The sequence below is a fragment of the Canis lupus genome, chromosome 35 (genome assembly GCF_048164855.1).
Source record: "Canis lupus baileyi chromosome 35, mCanLup2.hap1, whole genome shotgun sequence".
Taxonomy (NCBI): domain Eukaryota; kingdom Metazoa; phylum Chordata; class Mammalia; order Carnivora; family Canidae; genus Canis; species Canis lupus.
The window spans coordinates 1,885,906-1,912,277 of NC_132872.1; the positions used below are offsets into that span (position 1 = coordinate 1,885,906).

The 26,372-nt window shown below is 38.5% G+C and overlaps 1 protein-coding gene across 1 annotated transcript in view; it reads left to right on the top strand.

Annotated features, from left to right (window-relative positions):
* Positions 1 to 26,372, top strand: part of UBXN7 (UBX domain protein 7) — a 55,845-nt gene that overhangs the window by 2,034 nt on the left and 27,439 nt on the right. The window contains exons 2-3 of the mRNA XM_072812224.1: positions 16,263 to 16,410; positions 19,922 to 19,989. Of these exons, the coding sequence (XP_072668325.1) occupies positions 16,263 to 16,410; positions 19,922 to 19,989 (216 nt within the window). The remainder of the gene's footprint in view (positions 1 to 16,262; positions 16,411 to 19,921; positions 19,990 to 26,372) is intronic.

Genomic DNA, 26,372 nt, shown 5'->3' on the forward strand with positions numbered 1-26,372 from the left:
TGGCTCAGCGGTTTAGCTCCACCTTCCGCCCAGGCCATGACCCTGGGGTCCTGGGATCGAGTCCCGCGTCGAGCTCCCTGCTTGGAGCCTGCTTCTCTGCCTCTCTCTCTCTCTCTCTGTGTGTGTCTCTCAGGAATAAATAAATAAAATCTTTAAAAATAAATAAAGAAAATTGGAATGAAGAATGGAATCATCAGCTTTTCTTGATATTTTAAAACTTTTGTGATTGGTATGTTAAAGATGTAATGCATTTCCCAGTGTCTAAGCAGATCAGTGTTACTGGGAAAATTACAAAATTCTTGTGTATGCAAGTTAATATTGCAGCATTACCTTTTTTACAGAAAAATATTTGTAGTGAGTTAGATGTAGAAGTGGTTATTATTATTTTGAAAGATTTTATTTATTTATTTATTCATGAGAGACACAGAGAGAGAGAGAGAGGCAGAGAGAGAAGCAGGCTCCATGCAGGGAGCCTGATGTGGGACTCGATCCCGGGTCTTCAGGATCACGCCCTGGGCTCCAGGCGGCGCTAAACCACTGAGCCACCCGGGCTGCCCAGAGATAGTTATTATTCTTTAAGTTTCTCTAGAGTTGGCTTAAGATGACACCTATTTAATTTCAGCTTTTTTTATATTAATTACCACCACTTCAGCAACTCAGGCCGTTTTTATGTTAACTTCTACCCCTTCAGGAACTCAGAACCTCACATTATTTCTTCTAAGTAAGCATTTTTGTTAGATATGGACAAACCCAAAGTGTGGTGAGATAAAATGGCTCACTCATTTGCTTTAATTCTGTTTCTGTATATTAGCTTACATGGCTTATTTCTTGGCCACAGGCCTTGCTATTCCTGAATCAGGTTGGAGACTCTTAGTAGACAATGGTATCTGGAATCTGCAAAACGGAAAATACCTTAAATTTTTCTTGATGTATTATGAGTTTCTGGCAGGCTCAGTCAGAAGAGTATGCAACTCTTGATCTTGGAGTCATGAGTTCGAGCCCAATTGGGTGTAGAGATTACTTAAATAAAAAAAACTAAAAAAAATAATAACTTTGGGGATTTTTTTTTTGTGAGATAATAATTAACTGTTATAAACACATGATTAACCCCTATCGTCTTTTTCACATATTTAAAAAAATAATTTGGGGTCTGTATACATATATTTTATTTTATTTTTTATTTTTTTAAATTTTTATTTATTTATGATAGTTACAGAGAGAAAGAGGGAGGCAGAGACACAGGCAGAGGGAGAAGCGGGCTCCATGCACCGGGAGCCCGATGTGGGATTCGATCCCAGGTCTCCGGGATCACGCCCTGGGCCAAAGGCAGGCGCCAAACCGCTGCGCCACCCAGGGATCCCTGTATACATATATTTTAATTGTAGTTTTTATGTGAACCAGACTTTCCCTGTAACGCTTAGAAATAGAAAACTGAATTTTAAGTCTTATTTCACTAAGTAGAACAAATCTCTCTATATATGAGTATGAAGTAATGACTGATTTCTTTTTAGTTGAGTACAACTAACTATTATATTACCTTCAGCTATAATGACTCTGATTTTTATTTTATATTTATTTAAACATTTTTTATTTATTTGAGAGGGAGACGGCATGTGCCCGAGTGTGAGTGTACATATGTGCAGGTGCCTGCATGAGGAGGAAGGGCAAAGGGAGAGGGATAAGCAGACTCTCATATGTTGGGCTCCATCCCAGGACCCCAAGATCATGACCAGAGCGGAAGGCAGACACTTAACCGACTGAGCCACCCAGGCGTCCTTATTTTTATTTATTTATTTTTTAAGTAGTCTCCACTCCCAATGTGAGGCTTGAACTTGGAACCTTGAGGGTTTTTTTTTTTTTTTTTTTTTTTTTTTAAGATTTTATTTATTCATGAGACACACACAGAGAGACAGGGAGAAGCAGATTCTCTGCAGGGGAGCCCAATGAGGGACTTGATCCCAGGACTCTGGGATCATGACCTGAACCAAAGGCAGAGGCTCAGACACTGAGCCACCCAGGTGCCCTGCAACCCTGAGATTAACAGTCACATGCTTGAGGCACCTGGGTGGCCCATTAGTTGAGCGTCTGCCTTTGGCTCAGGTCGTGATCCTGGGGACCTGGAATTGAGTTCTGCCTCGGGCTCCCCTTGGGGAGTCTGCTTCTCCCTCTGCCTATGCCTTTGCCTCTCTGTGTCTCTCATGAATAAATAAAATCTTTAAAAAAAGGGTCATATGCCGTACTGACTGGGCTAGCCAAGCACACTGACTCTTGAGTTAAAAAAGAAAACCCTTAAAAAAAAAATCACACACACACACACACAAATCATAGCAACATGAAATGATTTTGAAAAAAGCAAAAACTAATCCCTCACAACAGGAATATTACTTATTTTATGTATTTCAATTTTTGTTTGCATACTTTTAAAAATTCTTACATTATGGGCCATAGTATACATAATTTAGAATTCTAAGATTATTCAATTAATATTACATCATAAATATTTTTTCTGTGATCAAACTCTGATAAGCAATTCGCCAAGGGAAATGACAGTCTTTGAAATACTCACATTGATAGACTATATACCTTTACCATTGATGTTGTTAAGAGTCATTTGAAGTTGCATAGAAAACCAGTCCTGTTACTTCATAGTTCACTACATTTTACAGTATTACTCAGTTTGATCTCCCTGATATTCATCATACTTGGGTTTGAATGATTGTTGACTGTTTTCAAAAGTCGTATCAGTTCTGAAAACATGAGGAAAGAATGTGCTGCTGGATCTGAATGTAATTCCAAGTAATCTCTACACCCAATACAGGGCTTGAACTCATGACCCCAAGATCAAGAGTTGCATGCTTCTCCAACAGAACCAGCCTGACAGCCCCCAAAAGAACAGTTTTTAAAAATGTTTTGACCCATGGCGGTATCCCATTAACACCAACCTAGGCTGACATCCATCTACACATAGACAGAATGCACAGATGTATTAGAATAATTTCATGAGATGAGGGATCTATAGATGCTATAGAATTGGTAAAAATAAACAGGCAATAGAAGATAAGGACAAAATGTGAGGGAATAGAAAGTGGAGGCCCAGAAATACTAGAGTTTGTTGGTATAGATTTCCATAAAGCTTTGTGCATAGTAGACATTCATGTACTTAATGAAGTTATACAGTCTCAGTTACAGAAGAGACCTTAGTTTAATCTCTCTCTAAAATTATCAAATGAATGTGCGTTAGTTGATGTTAGAAACTGTGGTGTGGGTAGTAATTGGCTTTGTGGCCAATTTCCATTCATATTCTTTTCTACAATACATTTCTCTTGGGTTAGTATTAAAATGTGTTAAAGTTCTCTGTCAGGAAAGATGGTGGTAAGTGTTCTAGATATCAAGAGAAAACTCTTGGAATTTTAAGAACTATTTCAGAAGGTGATGATGTTTGAGCAGAATTTTTATTACAGAGAGGTAATAAGTTTAGAGTTGTGAATGGAATCTTACTAATAAATTCAGTATTGATAGACTACTATGTGCCAGGCATGGTTCAGATCCTGAGGATATTACTGTGAGCAAGACAAGGTTTCTGTGCTCAAAAAGCATAAAGTTTAATGGGAATACAGACACATAAATAGGTTATTATAATACAGTGGGAGAATGGTAGGTAGCTGTTATGGGAGCATAAAAGATGGAGGTAAAGAAAAGTTTCCTAGAAGAAATAATTTCTTTTTTTTTTTTTTTTAATTTTTATTTACTTATGATAGTCACAGAGAGAGAGAGAGAGAGAGAGAGGCAGAGACATAGGCAGAGGGAGAAGCAGGCTCCATGCACCGGGAGCCCGACATGGGATTCGATCCCGGGTCTCCAGGATCGCGCTCTGGGCCAAAGGCAGGCGCCAAACCGCTGCACCACCCAGGGATCCCCTTAGCTAAAACTTAGAGGAGAGATATTTCTGACAGGAGGAACATGTGTAAAGGCCTGGAGGAGAGAGGGACAGATATATACACATACCGAGACAAGAAAGGAGAGACAGTAGGTTTAGGGAGTTGATGATAATTCCAAATAAATAGGGCATAGCTAGTTGGAGATGCAGTAAATTGAGCTGAAGAGATAAGTGGGTGGGTGCCAGATTACGAAGGGCTTTATAAAACCCATGTTAAGAAATGTTGGCTGTACTCTGTAGTGGGGAGTCCATGAAAAATTTAATTGGGAGTGACAAAACCTGATTTAGATTTTTTTAGGAAGAACTATTTGGTTATAGTGGAGAAGAGAGGCATCGAGACCAGTAGAAAACTTGTTTTAATCCAAGAAAGACACTGGTGTCCTTACTGAAGTAAGTTTGTGGCAGAGAAGTGGAAGTTAAGGGAAGAAAGATATGGGAAGAAGTCAGAGGAGTCAGAATGAACCTTAGGTTTCTGTTTTGGGCATTTAGGTGTATATGTAATGGTGCTATTTGTGAAGATTACGGTATAGTAGAAGAGGTTTGAGGAGAAGATGATTCAGTTCAGTTTCAGATCAATTACTGCCTGTGAGACTTCAGAACTGTTCAATAAGCAAATGAATATTTGGGTCTAGAAATAGGAGTAACACCTGAGTTGTGGCGATGGTGGTTGAAGCTGTAAATGTGAATGGCACCTTGCAGGGGAGAGTGTACTGTGAGGAAGCAATAGGCTCCAGGACACAAAGCTGAAGGAACTCTTAACATCTGACACACTGCAAAGGAAGTACAGAGAAGATTCCAGAGAAACCAGATTTAGGAGGAAAACCAGGGGAATGTAATGGTACTTCCAATATCAGGAGTATGGTGATAAGTCAGATACTCTGTAGGCACTTGAAGAAACCAGAAATCATTGAATATTCATAGTTTTTTTTTTTTAAGAGGGAGGGAGAGACCGTGAGAGAGGGTGAGAAAGAATCTTAAGCAGGCTCCATGCCAACAGCGCTAGATGCTGGTTGGTTCTCACAACCCTGAGATCATGACCAGAGCCAAAATCAAGAAGTTGGCCCAATGCTTAACTGCCCGAGCCACCCAGGAGCCCCCTGGGCTGGAAGATATCTTAAAAACCATCTTGAAAAAAAAAAAAAAAAACTTGACCCATTTCTGAGTTATTCAAATGAGAAGTAAACTGTTATATGTCTAGGTCAGTGCTCCTCAAACTTTCTTGGAGGAAAAGGACTCCTTCCTTCCTTCCTTCCTTCCTTCCTTCCTTCCTTCCTTCCTTCCTTCCTTCCTTCCTTCCTTCCTTCCTTCCTTCCTTCCTCTCTCTTCCTCTCTCTCTTTCTTTCTTTCTTTCTTTCTTTCTTTCTTTCTTTCTTTCTTTCTTAATCTAGTCTTTGTGGACTAGTACTTTTATAAAATACAATAAAAATTAGTTGCTGGAAAAATGAAGTAAAAATAAAATATAAGCCCAAATTCTTTTTAAAGTATAATTTGGATGCAGTAAAATTTGCCCTTTTTAGTATGTATTTTTGAGTTTTGATGAATGTGTACAATTTTGTAACCTCAGTGAAGTTGCAAAAACAGTTCTATCATCCTCAGAAAATTCTTCCTGCCCCTTTGTAATCAATCCCTCCCTCCACCTATAGCCTAATCTTTTTGTCTATTGTTTTTCTTTTCCAGAATGTCATATAAATGGAATCACAGTATGTAGCCTTTTGAGTCTGGCTTCTTTCACTTAGCATACTGTATTTGAGATTCATTCATGTCATTGTGGTATGAGTATGAGTAGTATTGGTGAATAGTATATCTTTGAATGGGTATACTACAATTTATTTATCCATTCACTGAATGTATAATTGTGCTGTTTCCGGTTTGGGAGATTATAAGTAAAGTTGTGCAAAACATTAGTGTACAAGTGTATGAATATAAGTTTTCATTTCCCTTGGATAAATTCCTAGACTGGGATAGTGGGATAATGGATAATATGATAGGTGTATTACTTTAAGAAATTGCCAAGCTGTTTTCCAAGGTCATGATTACCATTTTGCATTCCCATCAGCAATGTATGAAAGGTCAGTTGTCCTTTTGATATTTTTATTTTTTTATTAATTATTACTGTTATTTGTCCATTTGGTATTTTTAAGTTTTGGTAGTCATTTTAACAGATGTGTAATGGTATAGTAGTTTTAATTTGCATTTACCTAGTGACTAATGATATTGAGCGTTTTCATATGGTAATTTGCCATCTGTAAATCTTTCAAGCCTGAACTTTTTTAATTATTAGATTCCACAAAAATAAAATAACTCTATCAAATTGTTACAGAAGTTTCTAAATGCTTACACTGGAATTTCTGTTTTAATCTTGTCATGAACTAGAGATGAGATGGCTGGTCTGAGGACCATACTTTGGATAATACTGGTTTTAGGTAATGGCACAACAGGGCCTAGAATTCTGTTGTCTTTACTCCTAGGCCTATGCATTTTTTTACCATATTACTCTCACTATAGTTTACCTTTTGTTGATCCAACAAAAATTAGCTTTGTTTTTTTTTTTTTTTTTTTTTAAAGATTTTATTTATTTATTCATGATAGTCACAGAGAGAGAGAGAGAGAGAGAGAGGCAGAGACACAGGCCGAGGCAGAAGCAGGCTCCATGCACCGGGAGCCCGACGTGGGATTCGATCCCGGGTCTCCAGGATCGCGCCCTGGGCCAAAGGCAGGCGCCAAACCGCTGCGCCACCCAGGGATCCCAAAATTAGCTTTGTTAATCTGTCCCCTAACTCATTTCATTCCTCTTATATTTACTAAATGTAGTTTTCTGGATATAAAGGTTTCTTTGTTTCGTTTTATTTATTTATTTTTTATTTAATATTTTCTATTCCTGAATGCTTAAAACTAACTTCAGGATGGGAGACTGATGAGGTTAACTTTTACCTTACTTGTTACAACTATCACTCCTTCCTGTTTCCTAGGTGGACGCCTAGCTTATTTTGTTAGCATTTGGGAAAGGTAGAAGTAAAAAGCAATCTCTTTGGGTCTTTATCATTTCTGTCTCTATCCTTCTGAGATAATAAGGGCTCTATAGTGGGATTCTTTCTTTTCTATTTATCTTTTCTATTTCTCTGACTTCTCTAGTTCTTTGATATTAGTGGAGAGACTAATTTTTTTGGCACTGAAAGTGATGCAGAAAATAGGCATAAGGGGCTACTATAGTTTGGAAAATCTCTTGATTCTTTCTTCCAACTGTGGTGGAGATGTGGACTGCATTATAGGTTTTGGGCTATTTCCTATATTAAGTCATTAGGGAGAGAGTGTGAACTAAGAGGCAGCAGCAAAGAAATGGCCACTGGTAAATTGTATATCACAGGCTGGGTAATCATACTTTGGTGCCATTAGCAAGCTTAAAACGGAAGGGAAAAAGATAACAGGTAAATAAAAAGGATGCATATAGTGAGAAATAGTAAAGTGGAGCTCCGGCCACAGATTATAGATTGAATTTTTGTGCCCCCCCCTCCACTCCCTATATGTTGAGATCTTAAGCCCCTGATATGGTGATAGCAGGAAGTGGGGGCCTTTGGGAGATCATCAGTTCTTGAGGATGGAGCTCTCATGAGTGGGACTAGTGTCCTTAAAAAAGAGACCCCAGGAAACTCCCTTGTCCCTTCTGTGAGGATACAGTAAGACAACTGTCTTTGTTCTTCTTTTTTTTTTTAAATATACTTTTAAAAAGTTGTATTTTTTTTTAAGTAATCTTTACACTCAGTGTAGGGCTCAAACTCACAACCCCAAGATCAAGGCTCACGTGTTCTACTGACTGAGCCAGCTAGGTATCCCAGTATAGCTGTCTTTGAATCAGATAGCGGTCCTGTACCACACACTAAATCTGCTGGAGCCTTGATCTTGGATTTCCCAACCTCCAGAGCTGTGAGAGATTTGTTGTTTAAGCCACCCAGTCAAAGGTATTTTTGTAAGAGTGTCCTGAAAACACTAAGACACTGCATTAAATTAAGCTATCCTATTGCTGGCTGTAATATTGAGACCTCAAAATAAGCCTATTTACTTTTATTTTTTATTTTTTTAATTTTATTTATGATAGTCACACAGAGAGAGAGAGAGGCAGAGACATAGGCAGAGGGAGAAGCAGGCTCCATGCACCGGGAGCCCGACGTGGGATTCGATCCGGGGTCTCCAGGATCGCGCCCTGGGCCAAAGGCAGGCGCTAAACCGCTGCGCCACCCAGGGATCCCCTACTTTTATTTTTTTTTAAGATTTTATTGATTTATTCATGAGAGACACAGAAAGAGAGGCAGAGACACAAGGAGAGGGAGAAGCAGGCTCCCCACAAGGAACCTGATGCAGGACTTGATCCCAGGACCCGAGATCACACCCTGAGCCAAAGGCAGATGCTCAACCACTGAGCTACCCAGGTGTCCCAAAATAAGCCTATTTATTTATTTATTATTTTAAAGATTTTATTTATTCATGAGAGACAGAGAGAGAGAGGCAGAGACACAGGCAGAAGGAGAAGCAGGCTCCAGGCAGGGAGCCCAATGTGGGACTCGATCCTGGGACTCCAGGATCATGCCCTGAGCCAAAGGCTCAACTGCTGAGCCACCCAGGCGTCCCAAAATAAGCCTATTTAAACAAGTGTACAGGGATCCCTGGGTGGCGCAGCGGTTTGGCGCCTGCCTTTGGCCCAGGGCGCGATCCTGGAGACCCGGGATCGAATCCCACGTCGGGCTCCCGGTGCATGGAGCCTGCTTCTCCCTCTGCCTATGTCTCTGCCTCTCTCTCTCTCTCTGTGACTATCATAAATAAAAAAAATAAAAAATAAAATAAAAAAATAAACAAGTGTACAGATAGTTTAAATATGCAAACCTGTGTTATTAGTCCACCCTTTAAAAAAAGATAGATTTTAAAAAAAGATGTTTTTTATGCTGAATATAGTAAGGTAGAAGTTGAGGTCATAGCTGACCCTTCAAAAATAGTTATTACTCTGAATATATAGGTAAAACTTGCAACTTGATTAAATTTGTTGATCACTTTTCCTTTCTCCTATATCATTTAGATCTCCATGCTTTCCTCTTTCTTCTCAGTTAACCTTCACTTCTTCATATTTCTGTTTGTTCAGTGAGAGTGTTACTAGCATTTTGGCTGGGACAGTTTTTGTTGTGTAGGACTGTTCTGTCCATTTCAGAAGATTTAGCACTTGTGTTTATTTCCTATGGCTGCTGCAGCAGATTACCACAAACTGCATGGCTTAACACACATTTATTCTCTCATAGTTCTGGAGGTCATAAGTCTGAAATGAAAGTGTGAGCAATCTTTGAGGGAAGGGAGGTCTTTTTCAACATACTACAGCATCCCTGGCTTCTCTCCACTAAACGCCAACGGTGCTCCCGCAGCCCCCGGATATGGAACACCAAAAATGGTCTCTCACATTGCTAAATGCCTCTACTACTTCCCGACATTAAGAACCACTGGAACCTTTAATTATCTCTCCATTGTCTTCTGTTTCTAAAATGATGCACTAAGTGATACATGCAATACATTAAGAATGATTATACAAGCAGGATGACTCAGATAAGTTGGCTTTATTTAAGAAAGTGAATGGAGTACTTTGTTTCTTGGGCCCCTCTCTAATACTACCTTCTTCAGTCTTGCCAGGATTTAGCATGTGCTTCCTTTAAAAGAAATATTCGTAGGTTCATACGTAGGCCCCTCCTTTTTTTTTTTTTTTTTTTTTTAATACTCTTAGAGGTCACTGTCCTGACAAGCACCAGTAATGCAAGTTATCCTGTCACATTGTCAACTGAGATATGATAGGGCTGTCTCTGGGATATGCTGCCTACAGCTTAGATTCTAATGTTAAATGGTTAAGTGAGCATTATAAATAGGATGGCAGTTCTGGGCCTTGAGTGTTGATACCATCTGCCTTCAAAGTATCACAGTTATTACTTCCTTTATTATAGTTTTATTTTTGTATCTTAAAGTCATTCCCTGTAGAATCTCTTTTAATAAATTCTCTTTTAATGTATAGTTCAATAAACTTGTTGACCTAGGAAATTTTGGAGTCCTTACTTATACTTTTATTAAGTTTTCTACTGCCTCTACATCACCTCCTGGTACTTCTCAGTCATACTGGAATGCTGCTTAGTTACAGATTTCTTTGAAGCCCATCTTTTAGTATTGTTTTATACTTTATAGCATTCACTTTTTTCTAGAGTGATATTTCTTGTTATACTCCTGCTTAAAAAAAAAAGTGTTTAACATGAATGAAGCAAATGTTCATAGCATCACATGAGTGAGGAAAAGAAAACTGTGAGATGTCTTACTCTGCCTGCCTATTTGCCAATAAAGAGCTGTGCCAATTTCTTTAATGTGAATTTTCTTAGTCTGTACAAGCACTTCATGAAGTTGGTAATATCCCCATTTTATAACTGAGGAAACTGAGAGCTAGAGAAATTAGTAACTAGATCAAAGTCACATAACTAGTGAGTGAAAGAACTAGAAGTTTGACTAGTCTGAGTGGTATCCAGGCTCGTAATATCCATACTATATTCCCTAGCCTGAGAACTGGTGGGAACATGAAGAATGTTTTCTCTTCCTTATGGTGTATAGGACTGGCCAAAGGAAAAATTTTGATACCTTCATTCCAGTTACTTGTTGTCGCTATCCTCAGGTACCCCATATCTTTTTCATGCTCTGAGGTACCTCCCACCCCAATGCAGCACTTCTTGTAGGCCTTTCTTAGCTGTCCTCCAAAAGACACTTGGGTGCTAAAGCTACCTCTATCTCTTTTTTCCAGACCCAGCTCCCTTAATCTCTTATCCTCAATTTAATAGGGTTTTAGGGAGTAGCTCAACATCTAATGAAGAAGCTAATAAAGAATGGGGCACCTGGGTAGCTCAGTCACTTAGACATCCGACTTTTGATTTTGGCTTAGGTCATGATCTCAGGATTGTGAGGTAGATCCCTGCATCAGGCTCTGTACTCAATGTGAAATCTGTTTAAGACTCTCTTCCCCTTTCCCTTTGTTCTCCACTTCTAAAAATAAAATAAAAATAAGTATGTTTGTTTACCCAGATTAATCTCTTCAGTGGTTGCATTTTAGACAGTATAATAAAGTGAAAAAAAATTTAGTCAGTTAGGAAAGACTTTTAGGATAGGCAACCATAAAAAAAAAAAAAAAAAGGATAGGCAACCATATTGTTGACAGGCAAGCTTGCCTGAGGATTGGTTTTATAAGTTCCCAATTTTCATAAAATCTTTTTTTTTTTTTAAGATTTTATTTATTTATTCATGGGAGACAGAGGGAGAGAGAGAGAGGCAGAGACACAGGCATAGGGAGAAGGAGGCTCCACGCAGGGAGCCCGACATGGACTCGATCCTGGGTCTCCAGGATCACACCCTGGGCTGAAGGTGGTGCTAAACCGCTCAGCCACCCAGGCTGCTCCATAACATCTTTTATTTTAGTTCAGAGCCCACAAATTATTTATAGGGTTCCCATGTCAGTGGTTTTAGAGTTCTGATAGTTGGAGGGTAGTAGAGAGGATGACAACAACTATTTGTATGCAGCGGTCATTTTAAGTTGAATTTCCTTATGAATACATTTCAGAAGGAGTGAAAGCAGCCAGCATTGGTCGCTGTTATGGCAGAGGAAGTTTCACTCCCCCACCAGGATGTTTTTTGTGCTTTTTATGGTGATTTAGTGCAGTGTGAGCACCTAGAAAGATGAGAGCCAAAAATGATACAAACTCAGCGATTTAATTCTCTGAAAGGAAAAGATTAGTAGACCTTGTGAAGCTGGTTTTAGGGTTCATTATGAGGTAAATATAACAGTTCATGCATCTTGGCTAAAACAGGTAACCAGAGTGGTCTACCTGTGGGAACCTTTTAACTTTTAGAAATTGCTGTGTATGTAAGTTAAATGGAGCACAATAGACACTGAACTTTTAGACTAGCATTTAAGATGTATAATGCAAAAATACTAGGAAGGTACTAAACCAAAGCTTCAGGTTTTATGCCAAATAGTATGGAAACACATGAGTCTCAAAATTGTTCATCAAATTTATGCTGGTTTTGCCTCAGGATTACCTAAGGTTGGCTATTGGGATAGTTGAACTTCTCCTTCCCCTCAAAAATTTGCATTTGTTTGTGTTGTGAAATTTCTTTCTCTCTCTCTCTTTCTCTCTCTTTTTTTTTTTAAGATTTATTTATTTTAGAGAGAGAGCCAAGTGAGGGAGGCAGAGGCAGAGAGAATCTCAAGCAGGCTTCCAGCTGAGTGTGGAGCCCAATGCAGTCTGGGGCTCAATCTCACGACCCTGAGAGCATGACCTGAGCTAAAATCAGAGTCGGATGCCCAACCAACTGAGCCACTCAGGTGGCCCAAAATTTCATTTTTTAGAAGTGTGTTTCCTAATGGTGAGAATGTAAATTTGTACCTACTCGTACTTGAGTTCAGCTTGATTGAGAACTTAGGGAGAGAAAACTGATATGAGAAAAGTGAAAACTGGGCAAGTTCAAGGAGTTTTTAAAGTTTTCAGGGTGGAAAAGCTAGCAGGACAAGGATAGAGAATGAGACTAAATAGAAAAGTATACATTTATTCCTATATCTCCTTCAGAGTGAGGAAGAAAGGAGGAAGGTCCAAAACTTAACAGAAAAGTGGGTATTTGGTATGTTAAGAAAAATGAGGGGACTGATTTTATATAACTATCCATATTTTGCAAAGGCATGGCATTTTAAAATAACACCAAGGGATCTGCCTAGATTACCTAGGCCTGTGTGGGTAGAGAGAATGGTATAGTGGTGAGATGAGAGCAGAGGGGTATCATTTGGGAGCAGTATATAGGAGCCAAATCTTATTGGCAGCTTAAGAGAGATGAAAACTTTTAGTCAGCAGGGACACCTGGGTGGCTCAGCAGTTGAGCGTCTGCCTTCGGCTCAGGGCAGGATCCCGGGTGACAGGGATTGAGTCCCATGTCGGGCTCCCTGCATGGAGCCTGCTTCTCCCTCTGCCTGTGTGTCTGCCTCTCTCTATGTGTTTCTCATGAATAAATAAATCTTAAAATAAAACAACAACAACAAACCCTTCTAGTCAGCAATGCAGAACTATGGATACAGAGGAGACCATCAAATTTACATTATTTAGCAGTGTATAAGGTCTATCAAAAGGAGCATGAGCAAGAGCAGAGAGATGCAGTTAGTTCACATAAGAGGTAAAGGCTTGAGCAAAGACTATAGCAATGGATATAGAGCGAAAAAGATGGGTCAGAATGGGTATATATATGGTCATTTTAGTTACATAGACCCAGGGAGTCTTTTTCCTTTAAAAAGGCTTCATATATTACTCAAATTTAAGAAACTTTAAACCCTTCTCTGTCTCCTTCAATTGGAAACATAAGATCAACCAACAATTCCTACAGTTTCCATCTAACTGAAACCATTCTAAGTTTATTAGACATTGATTGTGTGCAGGCAAACACAATGCTAAGTGTTGGGGATACCAAGATAAAAGGCAATCCCTGTGTTCAAGAAGCTTCTGCTCTTTCCTAGAAGCCAGAAAGTAAACTAGCATTTACTGCTTGGTAGCATATTCATGTATATAATAAGAGTATCATAAGGTTGGGAATGGGGAGATAGTATAGAGAGTGCTTAGCACATAAATTGACAAAGTAACACTTAGGGTGGTTCTTGAGCATGCACAAACTAGATGGAGGGGAGATGAGGATAAGGGCATCCCAAGCATGTAATTCAGTATTACTGTACTGAGTTGTGTTAGGATGAGGAAGAGGAGAGGGAAAACCAGAGAGATGGGCTGAGGCTTGATCACAAAGGACTTTCCTGATCATAAGGATTTGGGAATTTATACTGTACACTGTGGTGTGAGAGAGCCAGTAAAGACTGTGTGAGAGACAGAGGGAAGGAGGGAGAATGAGAATCAGACTTGTATTTTGGAGCATAACTGCAGCAGTAAGGTGGAAGATAGAATGGTGATCATTTAGGAGCTTGTTGTAGTAATGCAGGTAAGAAGTATTGTAGGCTTCATTTAAAGCCTTAGAACTTGATAAAAGATAACAATCCTTACATAGTGAAAGTGCGGTGAATCTCAAGAATAAGTAAAATCAGCCAAAACAAATTAGAGTGAAACTGCAGAAGACCAAAGAGAGAAAATCTTAAAAGCAACTAGAAAGAAACAACAGATTGCTATAAAAAGGATTTTTTTCTGGTCTGGCAACTGATTTCCCAGTAGCAACACCAGAAGCCAGTGGACATTGGAATGCTGTCTTTACTGAGGGAAAATAGCTGTCAGCCTGAAAATAGCAAAGCTGTCTTTCAGGAATGACAGCAAAATAAAGACATTTTCAGACCAAACACATAAACATAAACACACAGACACAGACTCTTTAGAAGGAAGTTATAAGACTACGTGATTCTTGTAGAAGGAAAGTCATCCCAGATGGAAAAACCTGAGATACGTTTTAATGGTCACAAAATGTTCCATCATATAGATTCTATAATTTAGATTCTAGTACTATTGGAATTTATGTTTCCAGTTTCTTTTTCTTTTTTTTTTAATTAATTCATTTATGATAGTCACAGAGAGAGAGAGAGGCAGAGACACAGGCAGAGGGAGAAGCAGGCTCCATGTACCGGGAGCCTGAAGTGGGATTTGATCCCGGGTCTCCAGGATCGTGCCCTGGGCCAAAGGCAGGCGCTAAATCACTGCGCCACCCAGGGATCCCCTATGTTTCCAGTTTCTCAATATTAATTGAAACTATACTGGACATGTATATGGACATATTTATGCACATAGTGTTTGATATGTAATAAATGAAAGAATAAATTGATTTTTGGCTCAGTTGATTAAGTGTCCAACTCTTGGTTTTGGCTCAGGTCATGATCCCATGAGATTGAGCCTCATATTGGGCTCTGTGTTCAGCATGAAGTCTGCTTGAATATTCTCGCCCTCTGCCCCTTACCCTGCTGCTGCACACACACACAGACTACACTCACTCACTCTCAAAAAAAAAAAAAAAAAAAAGTTTTTTGACCATTTGACCATAAGCGCAAATTACTGGGTCAAAAAAAAGGAGTACTTTTTTTTTTTTTTTTTTTTTTTAAGATTTTACTTATTTATTCGAGAGAGAGGGAGAGGGAGAGGGAGAGGCAGAGACACAGGCAGAGGGAGAAGCAGGCTCCATGCAAGGAGCCTAATGTGGGACTTGATCTCGGGTCTCCAGGATCACACCCTGGGCTGCAGGCGGTGCTAAACCGCTACACCACTGGGGCCGCCCGAAAGGAGTACTTTTTGATACATGTTGTAAAATTGGTTTTGTAAAGGGCTTTACCAATCTACATTGCATCTAACAGACAATACTGGCTTTACAAATGAATAAATATATGTAGCGTCAGTTTTAAATGATGAAGATTGACATCTCCCCACCCCCCCTTTTTTTTTGAGAGAGAGAAGGAGAACTCAAGAGAGTGGGGTTAGGTGGGGGGAGAGGGAGAGAGATAATCTTAAACAGGCTCCACACCCAGCACTGAGCCCAGTGTAGGGCTCAATCCCATGACCCTGAGATCATGACCTGAGCTGAAATCAAGAGTTTGGACACTTAACTGACTGAGCCACCCAAGTGTCCTGAAGACTGATATGTTTTCTTAAGGTTTTATTTATTTATTAGAACATGCACAAGTGGGGGGAGTGGCAGAGGGAGAGGGACTGACTCCCTGCTGAGCAGTGAGCATGATGTGGGGCTCCATCCCAGGACTTGGTATCATGACCTGAGCTGAAGGCAGATGCTTAACCAGCTGAGCCACCCCTGAAGGCACCCCTGAAGACTGACATTTCCTACCAGATTTTGACTTGGTTATGTTTTTGACAAAAATGTCCTATCTCACTTTTCTCCCTTTATTATTAAAAAATGCTTTCTTTTTAATGGAAACAAATGCTAACTGAAATGCATTCTTTCTAACAAAATATTTCTAACTTTCTAGAATGTAATCTTTAATCTTTTTTTTTTCAGTTTATTAACAGATATATGGTTGGTCCATTTAAAGACATGCTTTATTTAGTTTGGTTTTATTATGAAGGACGAGCACTATTTTAATGTTGTCAGTTTCTTTTCTAGCTTTGTATATTTATTAATCAGCTAACATTGTAAAAGTATGCAAACAGGTTTTTAAAAAGAAGCCATTCATCCTAAAAGGAAAAAAGATATTATTCATTTGCTTGGGAATTCTATTTTTTAATATGAACTGAATATAAGATGTCTTTTTTTTTTTTTTTTTTTAACTTTTTCCCTGTCTTTTTTGCTATTTCAGGTGCAAGCGAAAGCGTAGGGAAACATATGCTTGAAGCCTGCAACAATAATCTGGAGATGGCAGTTACTATGTTTTTGGATGGTGGAGGAATTGCTGAAGAGCCCAGTACCAGTTCAGCAAGTGTTTCCACAGTCAGACCACACACAGAGTATGAGTTTATTATTTATTGTTAGGAGGTACCCCTTGCTTATATTGAGCAGTTGCATTTTTATCAGTTAGGTTAATTCTCTGATTTTGAAAAAATTAGGAGTTGAAACCATCTGAGAAAGTGTCACATGGACATTTTAATGCTTATATACTGTAAGTTCTGTAGAGCACTGTCATGTCTATTATTTAATGTTCAGAAGAACCCTATGGGATGGCCTTATATCTACATTTTATAAATAAGGAAGCAGAGGCATAGCCATTTTCCCAAACTAGATAGCAGTTACATAGCAGAAGTAGCAACAAAGCCCAATAAAGTTCAGATTTCTCAATTCTGGATTTCCTTTCCTTTCCCTTTCCTTTCCCTTTCCTTTCCCTTTCTTAATTCTGGATTTTCTTACGTTGTCCCAGGAGAGTTTTCAGTTGCCACAAAAATTTTTGAAAAATAATTCTAGTCCTTTATACCTTAATGATAGTTACATACATGTAGTTAATCATTAGAAACATCTTTAGTATATGGAACTGTACTCTGTAGAGAATGATAATAAATGGTGAACAGATTTGGGTGTTTTTGCCCTTTACATTGGATACCAATGAGAATTTGAAATCAATACCTTAGGGACAAAATTCCAAGTCTTTGGAAAATATTAGAGATAAATGCTACTGGAAGGAAAACCATTGATTTTTGAAACAAAATTAAAGAGATCTTTAAATAAGACTTTAATGCTTACAGCCCTTTATAACTCTCAGGGTTTATAACATGAGATACTAAACAAGAGGAATTTTAGGGAATACACTAAAAGACATAGGTATTAAAATTAGAGATAGATTTAAAAAGCCAAAGAACCTTCAAGACATAGTTGCCTCTTTTGTTGATCTAGTTCCAGATTTTAGAGTACTAATTGTTTCCAAATGAAGAATGAACTTTAGAGATTATTATTAATACTTCATAAAGTTTTTTCTTGTCAGTGTTGCCTGTATATTTCAGATGTTGGTGTCCCATTCCCCCCCAACATAGCTCAAATTTTTCATGGAAATCAATATGAAAACATGATTTAGTTTATAGAAACTTGAATAACAGATATTCACAGCTGATTTGGGGGAGCATAACTGTTCTCACTGTTTAAAACATGTTTTCTTAATTGTGTTTAAAAATAATTTTGAGGGACTTCTGGGTGGCTCAGTGGTTGAGTGCCTGCCTTCAGCCTAGGGTGTGATCCTGGAGACCCAGGATTGAGTCCCACGTTGGGAACTGCCTCTCTCTCTGCCTATGTCTCTGCTTCTCTCTCTCTGTGTCGCTTATTAATAAATAAATAAAATCTTAAAAAAATCCAACTTAAAAAAAATAGTTTTGATATAGGGCGCCTAGCTGGCTCAGTCAGTAGAGGATGCAGTCAATGCTTGATCTTAGGGTTGTGAGTTCAAGCCCTATATTAAGTGTGGAGCCTACTTAAAAAAAATTAATTAAAAAGTTTTCTAAATGAATGTCTTTTCCTACTGAATTACATTATAATTTGACTTTTGATAATGACTCCTAATTCCTAAACTATAATTTTTCATTCTTTGCCATTCACTTTTTTCTGATCCATTCTTTCATTTTGTTAGGTAGCTAACAATCTTGGAACAGATACACTCAATCAAGTTTTTCTGTATAGGGACTACTACTTAATCCAACCCCCTAATTGATTTGTTTTCTGAGTTATACACACACACACACACACACACACACACACAGACTCTAAGTATAAAATCAGATATAGCAATAATGGATTGATTGATTGATTTTTTTTTAATTTTATTTTTTTATTCATGAGAGACACAGAGAGAGATGCAGAGACACAGGCAGAGGGAGAAGCAGGCTCCATTCAGGGAGCCGATTGATTGATTTTTTTAATGGATTTATTTAGGTTAAAGCTATCTTCTAAGTTCTTAGTTTTCTTTCTTTTTTTTAAGATTTAGTTATTTGAGTACAAGAGAGAAAGAGGTACACAAAGGGGAGAGTGGGGCAGAGAGAGAAGCAGACTCCCCCCACTGACTAGGGAGCCAGATGTGAGGCTCAATCCCTGGACCCTGAGATCATGACCTGAGCCAAAGGCCAAGGCTTAGCTGACTGAGCCATCCAGGGGCCCCTAAATTCTTAGTTTTTTTTTTTTCTTAAAGATTTTATTTATTTATTCATGAGCGACAGAGAGAGAGGGGGTTGGGGGCGGAGACACAGGCAGATAGAGAAGCAGGCCCCATGCTGGGAGCTCAACGTGGGACTCTATCCTGGGTCTCCAGGATCACACCCTGGGCTGCAGGCGGCGCTAAACCGCTGCACCACCAGGGCTGCCCAATTCTTAGTTTTCGTAAGAAAATAGACTATCTCTTTGATGAAAGAATATTAATAGAGCTTCCTCTTATAGATGCATTGTCTATCCTTCAGATTACAGAAATTTTGTCTGGGAGCTGTGACTGATGTACTTAGCATAATTTTGAATTACCCTTTATCCTCCATCTTTTGGCTTTATTGTGGATTTCTTTGTCCATCTAATTGTTCTTTGATTATAGTATGTTTTGTTGACAAATGAATATTCATACCTTATTTCATTAAGTATATTTTGGAGTTCCAGCTATTAGATATAAAAAATAGGGCCTTAAACTCAGTTAATATTATTAGAAAACACCTGAATGCAAAACAGTAGGCCTAACTTAAATTAACATTGTAAGCAGGACAGTAATAAGTTTGGAACATAACTCTTCCTTGCTATAAACATTAATCAGCAGAGATTAATATTTGAGTTAAAACTATAAAATAATTAAATTGGTATTTAAAGGAACATACACCATTTTTACAGTATTTCTAAATGAGTATTTTCTACAGGAGGAGGTGGTGTTTTTTTTTTTTTTTTGGAGGTGGGTTTTTAATAAATCCTCTGGAGGTAAACTATGAAGAGTTTATAGGCTTTTAGGAGATGAGTTATTACCTTTTCTGTTTTGTGTGTATATTGGAGTCTATTTAATAAATAATCCAAGGTAATACCTATATTAACTATCTTCATAACTAGCATAAAATTTGCTGCTTGTTTATTTAAGGTATTTTAATATCTGGGTGATTTAATTATCTATTATGTAATGTAATACTGCTTTTATTATGCCTGTATTCTTCCATTAATTTTTTTTGTCTGAGGTTTTTTTTTTTTTTTTTTTTTTTTTTTTTGGTCACATCCCTTTTTTTTTTTTTCTTTCCTGAAAAGAACCTAGGGTAGGGAACTTGAGAGGAAATGGGAAATATTTTTTCTTTTTCTGTTTGTTCTATTTCTTTATAAATTATATGAGCTATCTATGCCAGGTACTTTTATTTTAGTTGACTTCTTTATAGAAACCATCTAACAGTCATTTAATACCGTGATTCCTAAAAGTCACTAAGTTTAGTATTAATATTACTTGTTAATTTGGATGTTTTCACAATAGTTGTAGAGAGAACATGAAGCAAAAAAGTTTTCCTTTTGATACTTTCCTACTTCTTTTGATAGAGAAGAAGTTCGTGCCCCAATTCCTCAAAAACAGGAAATACTGGTGGAACCAGAACCTTTGTTTGGTGGTAAGTTCATCTTTTTCCTTGGTTTTATTGGACTCTGTTGTTATCTTTAGGGTTTTTTTTTTTTTTTTTTTTTTCTTTAGGGTTTTAATGAAGCTATCAAAAGATATGAAGGCTTCCTCAGAGATTCTTACTTCAAATGTTGTACAGTCAGGTCTTATCCTGTAATTCTGTACTCTCATTGGGAAAATTGCAGAGTTGCTTCTTTCCAAGGAGAGAACCAGATTAAAATATTGGTATTTGTTGTAAAAGGCCAAAAGAAGAAAGTTAGCAAAAAGAACTGCTGCCTTGCAATGGAAACAAAGCTATCATTAAATAAAAGACAGATTACTTTTTATTTTGGGGAGCACTTACTTGACTGCCATATTCTTACTGTCTTGATATGTCTTTACTCTTTCTAAATTTCTAAACGTTCTATCCCTATTTTGAGCAAGGGAGAAAATAATACCTACTCCATGCAAAAAATTGTGATATCAATCTAGATGCATAGAAAGATGGTAGAAAATGGAACATATAATTAGATTTAAAGAAAATTTAGTTTTAGTTTAATAAGCACTTTAATTTACCTTTTGCAGGCTAAATATTTTAGGCATTAATAGATATATTAAAAAATAGAAAATAAAGTTATAATCTGGGTGGGCAGTCATAGAAATGTATTATATTGTACATATGGAGGCCAGTAATGCAGAGTAATAAGTTTTGTAGGTAAATTTGAATAAAGGAGAAGAAATAAATTATAAGAAATGGATGAAGAAAACAATGTAAATGATGTGTTTTAATTTGAAAAAGCACTATAATTGAGAGCTTTTTTTTCCCCCCAGAGATTTTATTTATTTATTCATGAGAGACACAGAGAGAGAAAGAGAGACACAGGCAGAGGGAGAAGCAGGAGGCTCCATGCAGGGATGTGCAACTTGATCCTGGGACTCCAGGATCATGTCCTGGGCCAAAGGCAGATGCTCAACCGCTGAGCCACCCAGGTGTCCTGAGAGGTTGTTTTTTTTTTTTTTTTTTTTTAAGATCAATATTTGACTGGACAACTTTGGAGTTTACTGTAGTAAGAAATAACAGAATATACTGTCTAGATTCAGAAATAAAAGTGGGGTGAAGAAAACTCTAAGAACTGAATATTGAAGTATAATATAGGCTTTCTGGACTTTGATTCAGGCAGTCATTGTGCTTATTATCAGAACTAGTAAAGCATTGTTCATCATTTGTTTTTTCATACAAATGTTATGGATGGATTTTGGAATTGAGGGGTGATGCCTTTGGAAGCTTTATCTTTTCTTTATTGAAGGAATAAGGCAGGATTTCAGAGTGGGGTAAATGACAGGAAATAAATTCTATGCTCTCTTACTGTTGTAAAGAGGCAAAACTGTTCTTTTTTTTTTTTTTTTTTTTTATTTATTTATTTTTTATGATAGGCACACAGTGAGAGAGAGAGAGAGGCAGAGACACAGGCAGAGGGAGAAGCAGGCTCCATGCACCGGGAGCCTGATGTGGGACTCGATCCCGGGTCTCCAGGATCGCGCCCTGGGCCAAAGGCAGGCGCCAAACCGCTGCGCCACCCAGGGATCCCGAGGCAAAACTGTTCTAATTTGAAATCCCTTTCCTTTTACCTCTGGTTTAATAGACATTGAAGAGGGGAATGAGAATGACTATATACAGTTAGGAAGTCAGTCCTAACTTTCATTATTACATCTTTTTTTCTTTTTTTAAAAAACATTTATTTATTTGAGAGATTATGAGCAGGGGAAGGGGTAGAGGGAGAATCAGACTCCCCACTGAGCAGTGACCCTAATGCGGGACTTGATCACAGGACCCTGGAATCATAACCTGAGCCAAAGGCTTAACCAGTTGGACCACCCAGGCACCCTCATTGTTAGATCTTACTATATCCTGATAAAGGTCTTTGGAGAACTATTTTCTTCTTAGGACAGTATTGATTTTAAAGTGTGATTCTCAAAGTGTGATCTTGGGTCTGTAATATGAAAACTATTTTCATAAAAATTTTCAGAAGAAGTTATTTGCCTTTTTTACATTGTTGAGATTTGAACTGATGGTTCAAAAACAATGATAGATCAGACTGCTGCATCTTAATTAAGTCAGGGCAGTGGCACCAAACTGTAAATTCTTCACAGAATTAAAAAAAAAAAAAGAAAAAGCCTATTTTACTTAATAATGTTCTTGATGAAGCAATAAAAAATTGATTTCATTAAATCTGGATTCCTGGGTTCATATTTCTAAACTATTCTTTTCTATGAAATAGAATGTATACATAAAGCACTTCTGCATACTGAAGTATAGTGTGGTTACTTTAAGGAAAAGCACTTGTATAGTTGTTTGAGTTGTGAGCTAATTAAACCAGCTGCTTTTCTTGTGGAACTTTATTTTTACTTGGAAGATTCTGGAAAAACTATGGTTATTTAGGCATTTGGCAGACATTTTCTTGGAGATGAACAAAATCCTATTACCACTTTGAGACAGACAACTGGCATTGTTACCAGTTATTCTGGCAAAAATTAGAATTTTAGAAAGTTTATTTCCCACAATTAGGAACTTGGTAACTTCCTAATCCTTAAAGGCTTTCTGATGAGATTAGTGGTGGCATTAACAGGTGTTGATTTATTATTATTATTATTATTATTATTATTATTATGTAATGAAATGGTCGGTGTTTGAAATGTTTGTATATCTCAGTGAACAAACATTTTTTCTCTTTTTTTTAGAGAGAGGGAGGGGGGTTAGGGAAGGGACAGAAAAAGAGGGAGAAAGAGAATCTTCAGCAGGCTCCACATCCAGCAGTGAGCCCAGTGCAGGGTTGATCTTACAACCCTGAGATTGTGAACTGAGCTAAAATCAAGAATCGGATCCATAACTGACTGATACCCTCAGGCACCCCTGAACAAATATTTTCAGGTGACCAGTACACCATATTACAAAATTGCACATAGGTAAAAGATCAGACAGTAAGATGAATCACAGATGTATATTAGTTATCTATTGCTGTGTAACAAATTACTCCAAAATTTAGCTTCCTGAAAGAACAAATATTTATTATTTCATGGTTTCTATAGTTCAGGAATCCAGGTGTGGCTTAGCTGGGTATCTTTAGTTAGGGTCTCTCACAAGGTATAGTCAAGGTGTCAGCCAGCTCTATAATCATCTTAGAGCTTGAATAGAGGAGCATCTCCTAAGCTCACTCACGTGGCTATTGGTTCCTTACCACAGAGCAAATGAGAACAAGAGAAGGAAGCTCATTTTAGAAGCCACCATCTTTCTTAGAAGTGACAACCCATTATATCACCTCTGCCACATTCTATTTGAACTTGCCCGAATTCAAGATACTCACATACAGGTAATGAATATTGGGAGATTAGGATAATTGGAGGCCATCCTAGAGACTGCCTACCACATAGACCAGTGGATTTTAATGGAGCAGATAATGAAAAGTGCATTGATAAGATTTTAGATTTCATGCTACAATTAACCTTTAAGAAACTACTACTGGTTGAGTTTTGGTGCAGTATCAAAGAAGAATATTCACTGTGTTCTTTTTTTTTTTTTAGAAGATCTTTTTTTTTTTTCCCTAAAGATTTATTTATTTATTCATGATAGACATAGAGAGAGAGAGAGAGAGAGGCAGAGACACAGGAGGAGGGAGAAGCAGGCTCCCTGCAGGGACTCCAGGATTGCACCCTGGGCCAAAGGCAGGCGCTAAACCGCTGAGCCACCCAGGGATCCCCCTATTCACTGTTATTCACTATGTTTTGTTTTTTTTTTAATTTCTCCATGTTGTTATATATTCTATTTTTTTTTCTTTTTCTTTTCTTTTTTTTTTTTTTTTAAGATTTCATTTATTCATTCATGAGAGACACACAGAGAGAAAGAGGCAGACACACAGGCAGAGGGAGAAGCAGGCTCCATGCAGGAAGCCCAATGTGGGACCCGATCCCGGGTCTCCAGGATCACACCCTGGGCCAAAGGCAGTGCCAATCCGCTGAGCCCCCCGGGCTGCCCTATTCACTGTGTTCTTAACACTATTTTTTTTTTTTAAGATTTTATTTATTCATTCATGGGAGACACAGAGAGAGGCAGAGACACAGGCAGAGGGAGCACAGAAGCAGCCTCTGTGCAGGGAGCGTGATGTGAGAATCGATTTCGGGATTCTAGGATCATGTCCTGGGCCAAAGGGAGGCACCCAACTAGTCCCTTAAAAACACTATATTTAAAACAAAACATGGGATCCCTGGGTGGCTAAGCGGTTTGGCGCCTGCCTTTGGCCCAGGGCACGATCCTGGAGTCCCGGGATCGAGTCCCACGTCGGGGTCCCAGCATGGAGCCTGCTTCTCCCTCCTCCTGTGTCTCTGTCTCTCTCTTTCTCTCTCTATATCTATCATGAATAAATAAATAAATCTTTAAAAAAAACAAAAACAAAACAAAACAAAAAAAACCACTATATTTTTTCTTTTTTAAGATTTTATTTATTTATTCATGAGACGCACACACACACACAGAGAGAGAGAGAGGCAGAGACACAGGCAGAGGGAGAAGCAGGCTCCATGCAGGGAGCCTGATGTGGGACTCGATCCCTGGTCTCCAGGGTCACATCCCGGGCTGAAGGTGGCGCTAAACTGCTGAGCCACTGGGACGGCCCCCTAAAAACACTATTAAAATACTCCTCCCCTTAGGATGCCTGGGTGGCTCAGTCTTTGAGTGTCTGCCTTTGGCTCAGGTTGTGATCCTGGGTTCCTGGGATTTAGTGCTGCATCAGGCTCCTTGTAGGGAGCCTGCTTTCTCCCTCTGTCTATATCTCTGCCTCTCTTACTGTGTCTCTCATGAATAAATAAAATCTTAAAAAAATACTCCTCCCCTTTACTACTATGGATCTGTGTTAGGTTGACTTTTAATTTTATTTACTTGAGTTATAGGAAAAACAATAGATTGAATGCAGAAGCAGATCTGAAAATCTAGATGTCTTCTCTTAAGCCAGTTATTTTTTTTAATAGCAAAGGCTTTTTTTTTTTAAAGATTTTATTTATTTATTCATGAGAGACACAGAGAGAGAGGCAGAGAGAGAAGCAGGCTCCGTGCAGAAAGCCCAGTGTGGGACTTGATCCCAGGACCCTGGGATCACAGCTTGAACCAAAGGCAGATGTTCAACCACTGAGCCACTCAGGCATCCCTTAAGCCAGTTATTTACAGGGAGTTGTGAAAATGTGATGAAGTGCCATTTTTCTGACTAAATTTTATTTCCACCTGCCCCACCTCCCCTATTCTATGAATCTCCTTTTTTTTTCTTTTGAAGATTTTATGTATTTATTAATGACAGACACAGAGAGAAAGGGAGAAGCAGAGACACAGGCAGAGGGAGAAGCAGGCTCCATGCAGGGAGTCTGAGGTGGGACTCGATCCTGGGTCTCCAGGATCACACCCCAGGCTGAAGGTGGCGCTAAACCGCCAGGGCACCGGGGCTCCCCTATGAATCTCCTTTTGAATCTTTTATTAGCTCTTTGTAGCTTAGCCTCTTTGCCCTCCGTTACCAGCATTCCTGTTATGTCAATAGAATGAGAATACAAAGGACTGATGTTTGCTATATAGCAGATGGCTTGCAAGAGTCAGGAAACACCTATTGAAGTGGCAGGTGGAAGTGCAGGCATGCCTTGTTTTATTGTGCTTCACAAATACTGCGCTTTTTACAAATGAATGGTTTATGGCTACCCTATGTTGAACAAGCCTGTTAGTGCCATTTTACCAACATTTGTTCACTTTATGTCCCTATATTACATATTGGTAATTCTTGCAATATTTCAGATGTTTTCATTATTATTATATTTGTTATAGTGATCTATAATCAGTGGTCTTTGATTGTAGTATTGTAATTGTTTTGGGGTGCCACAAACCACACTTATAAGATGGTGGACGTAATTGATAGGACTGATTGACCAGCCAGCCACTCCCTGTCTCTCCTTCTTGGACCTCTGTATTCCCTGAAACACAGCAATATTGAAATTAGACCAGTTAATAATCCTGCAGTATCCTCTTAAGTGTCCAAGTGAAAGGAAGAGTTACATATCTCTCACTTCAAATCAGAAGCTAGAAATGAGGGGCAGCCTGGGTGGCTCAGTGGGTTAGCGCCTGCCTTCAGCCCAGGGCGTGATCCTGGAGACCCAAGATCGAGTCCCATGTCGGGCTCCCTGTGTGGAGCCTGCTTCTCCCTCTGCCTGTGTCTCTGCCCCTCCCCCCCCGTGTCTCTCATGAATAAATAAATAAAATTCTTAAAAAATAAAAAAGCTAGAAGTGATTAAACTTAGTGAGGAAGGCATATTGAAAGCTGAGATAGGCCAAAGGCTAGGCCTCTTGTGTCAGTTAGCCAGGTTGTGAAT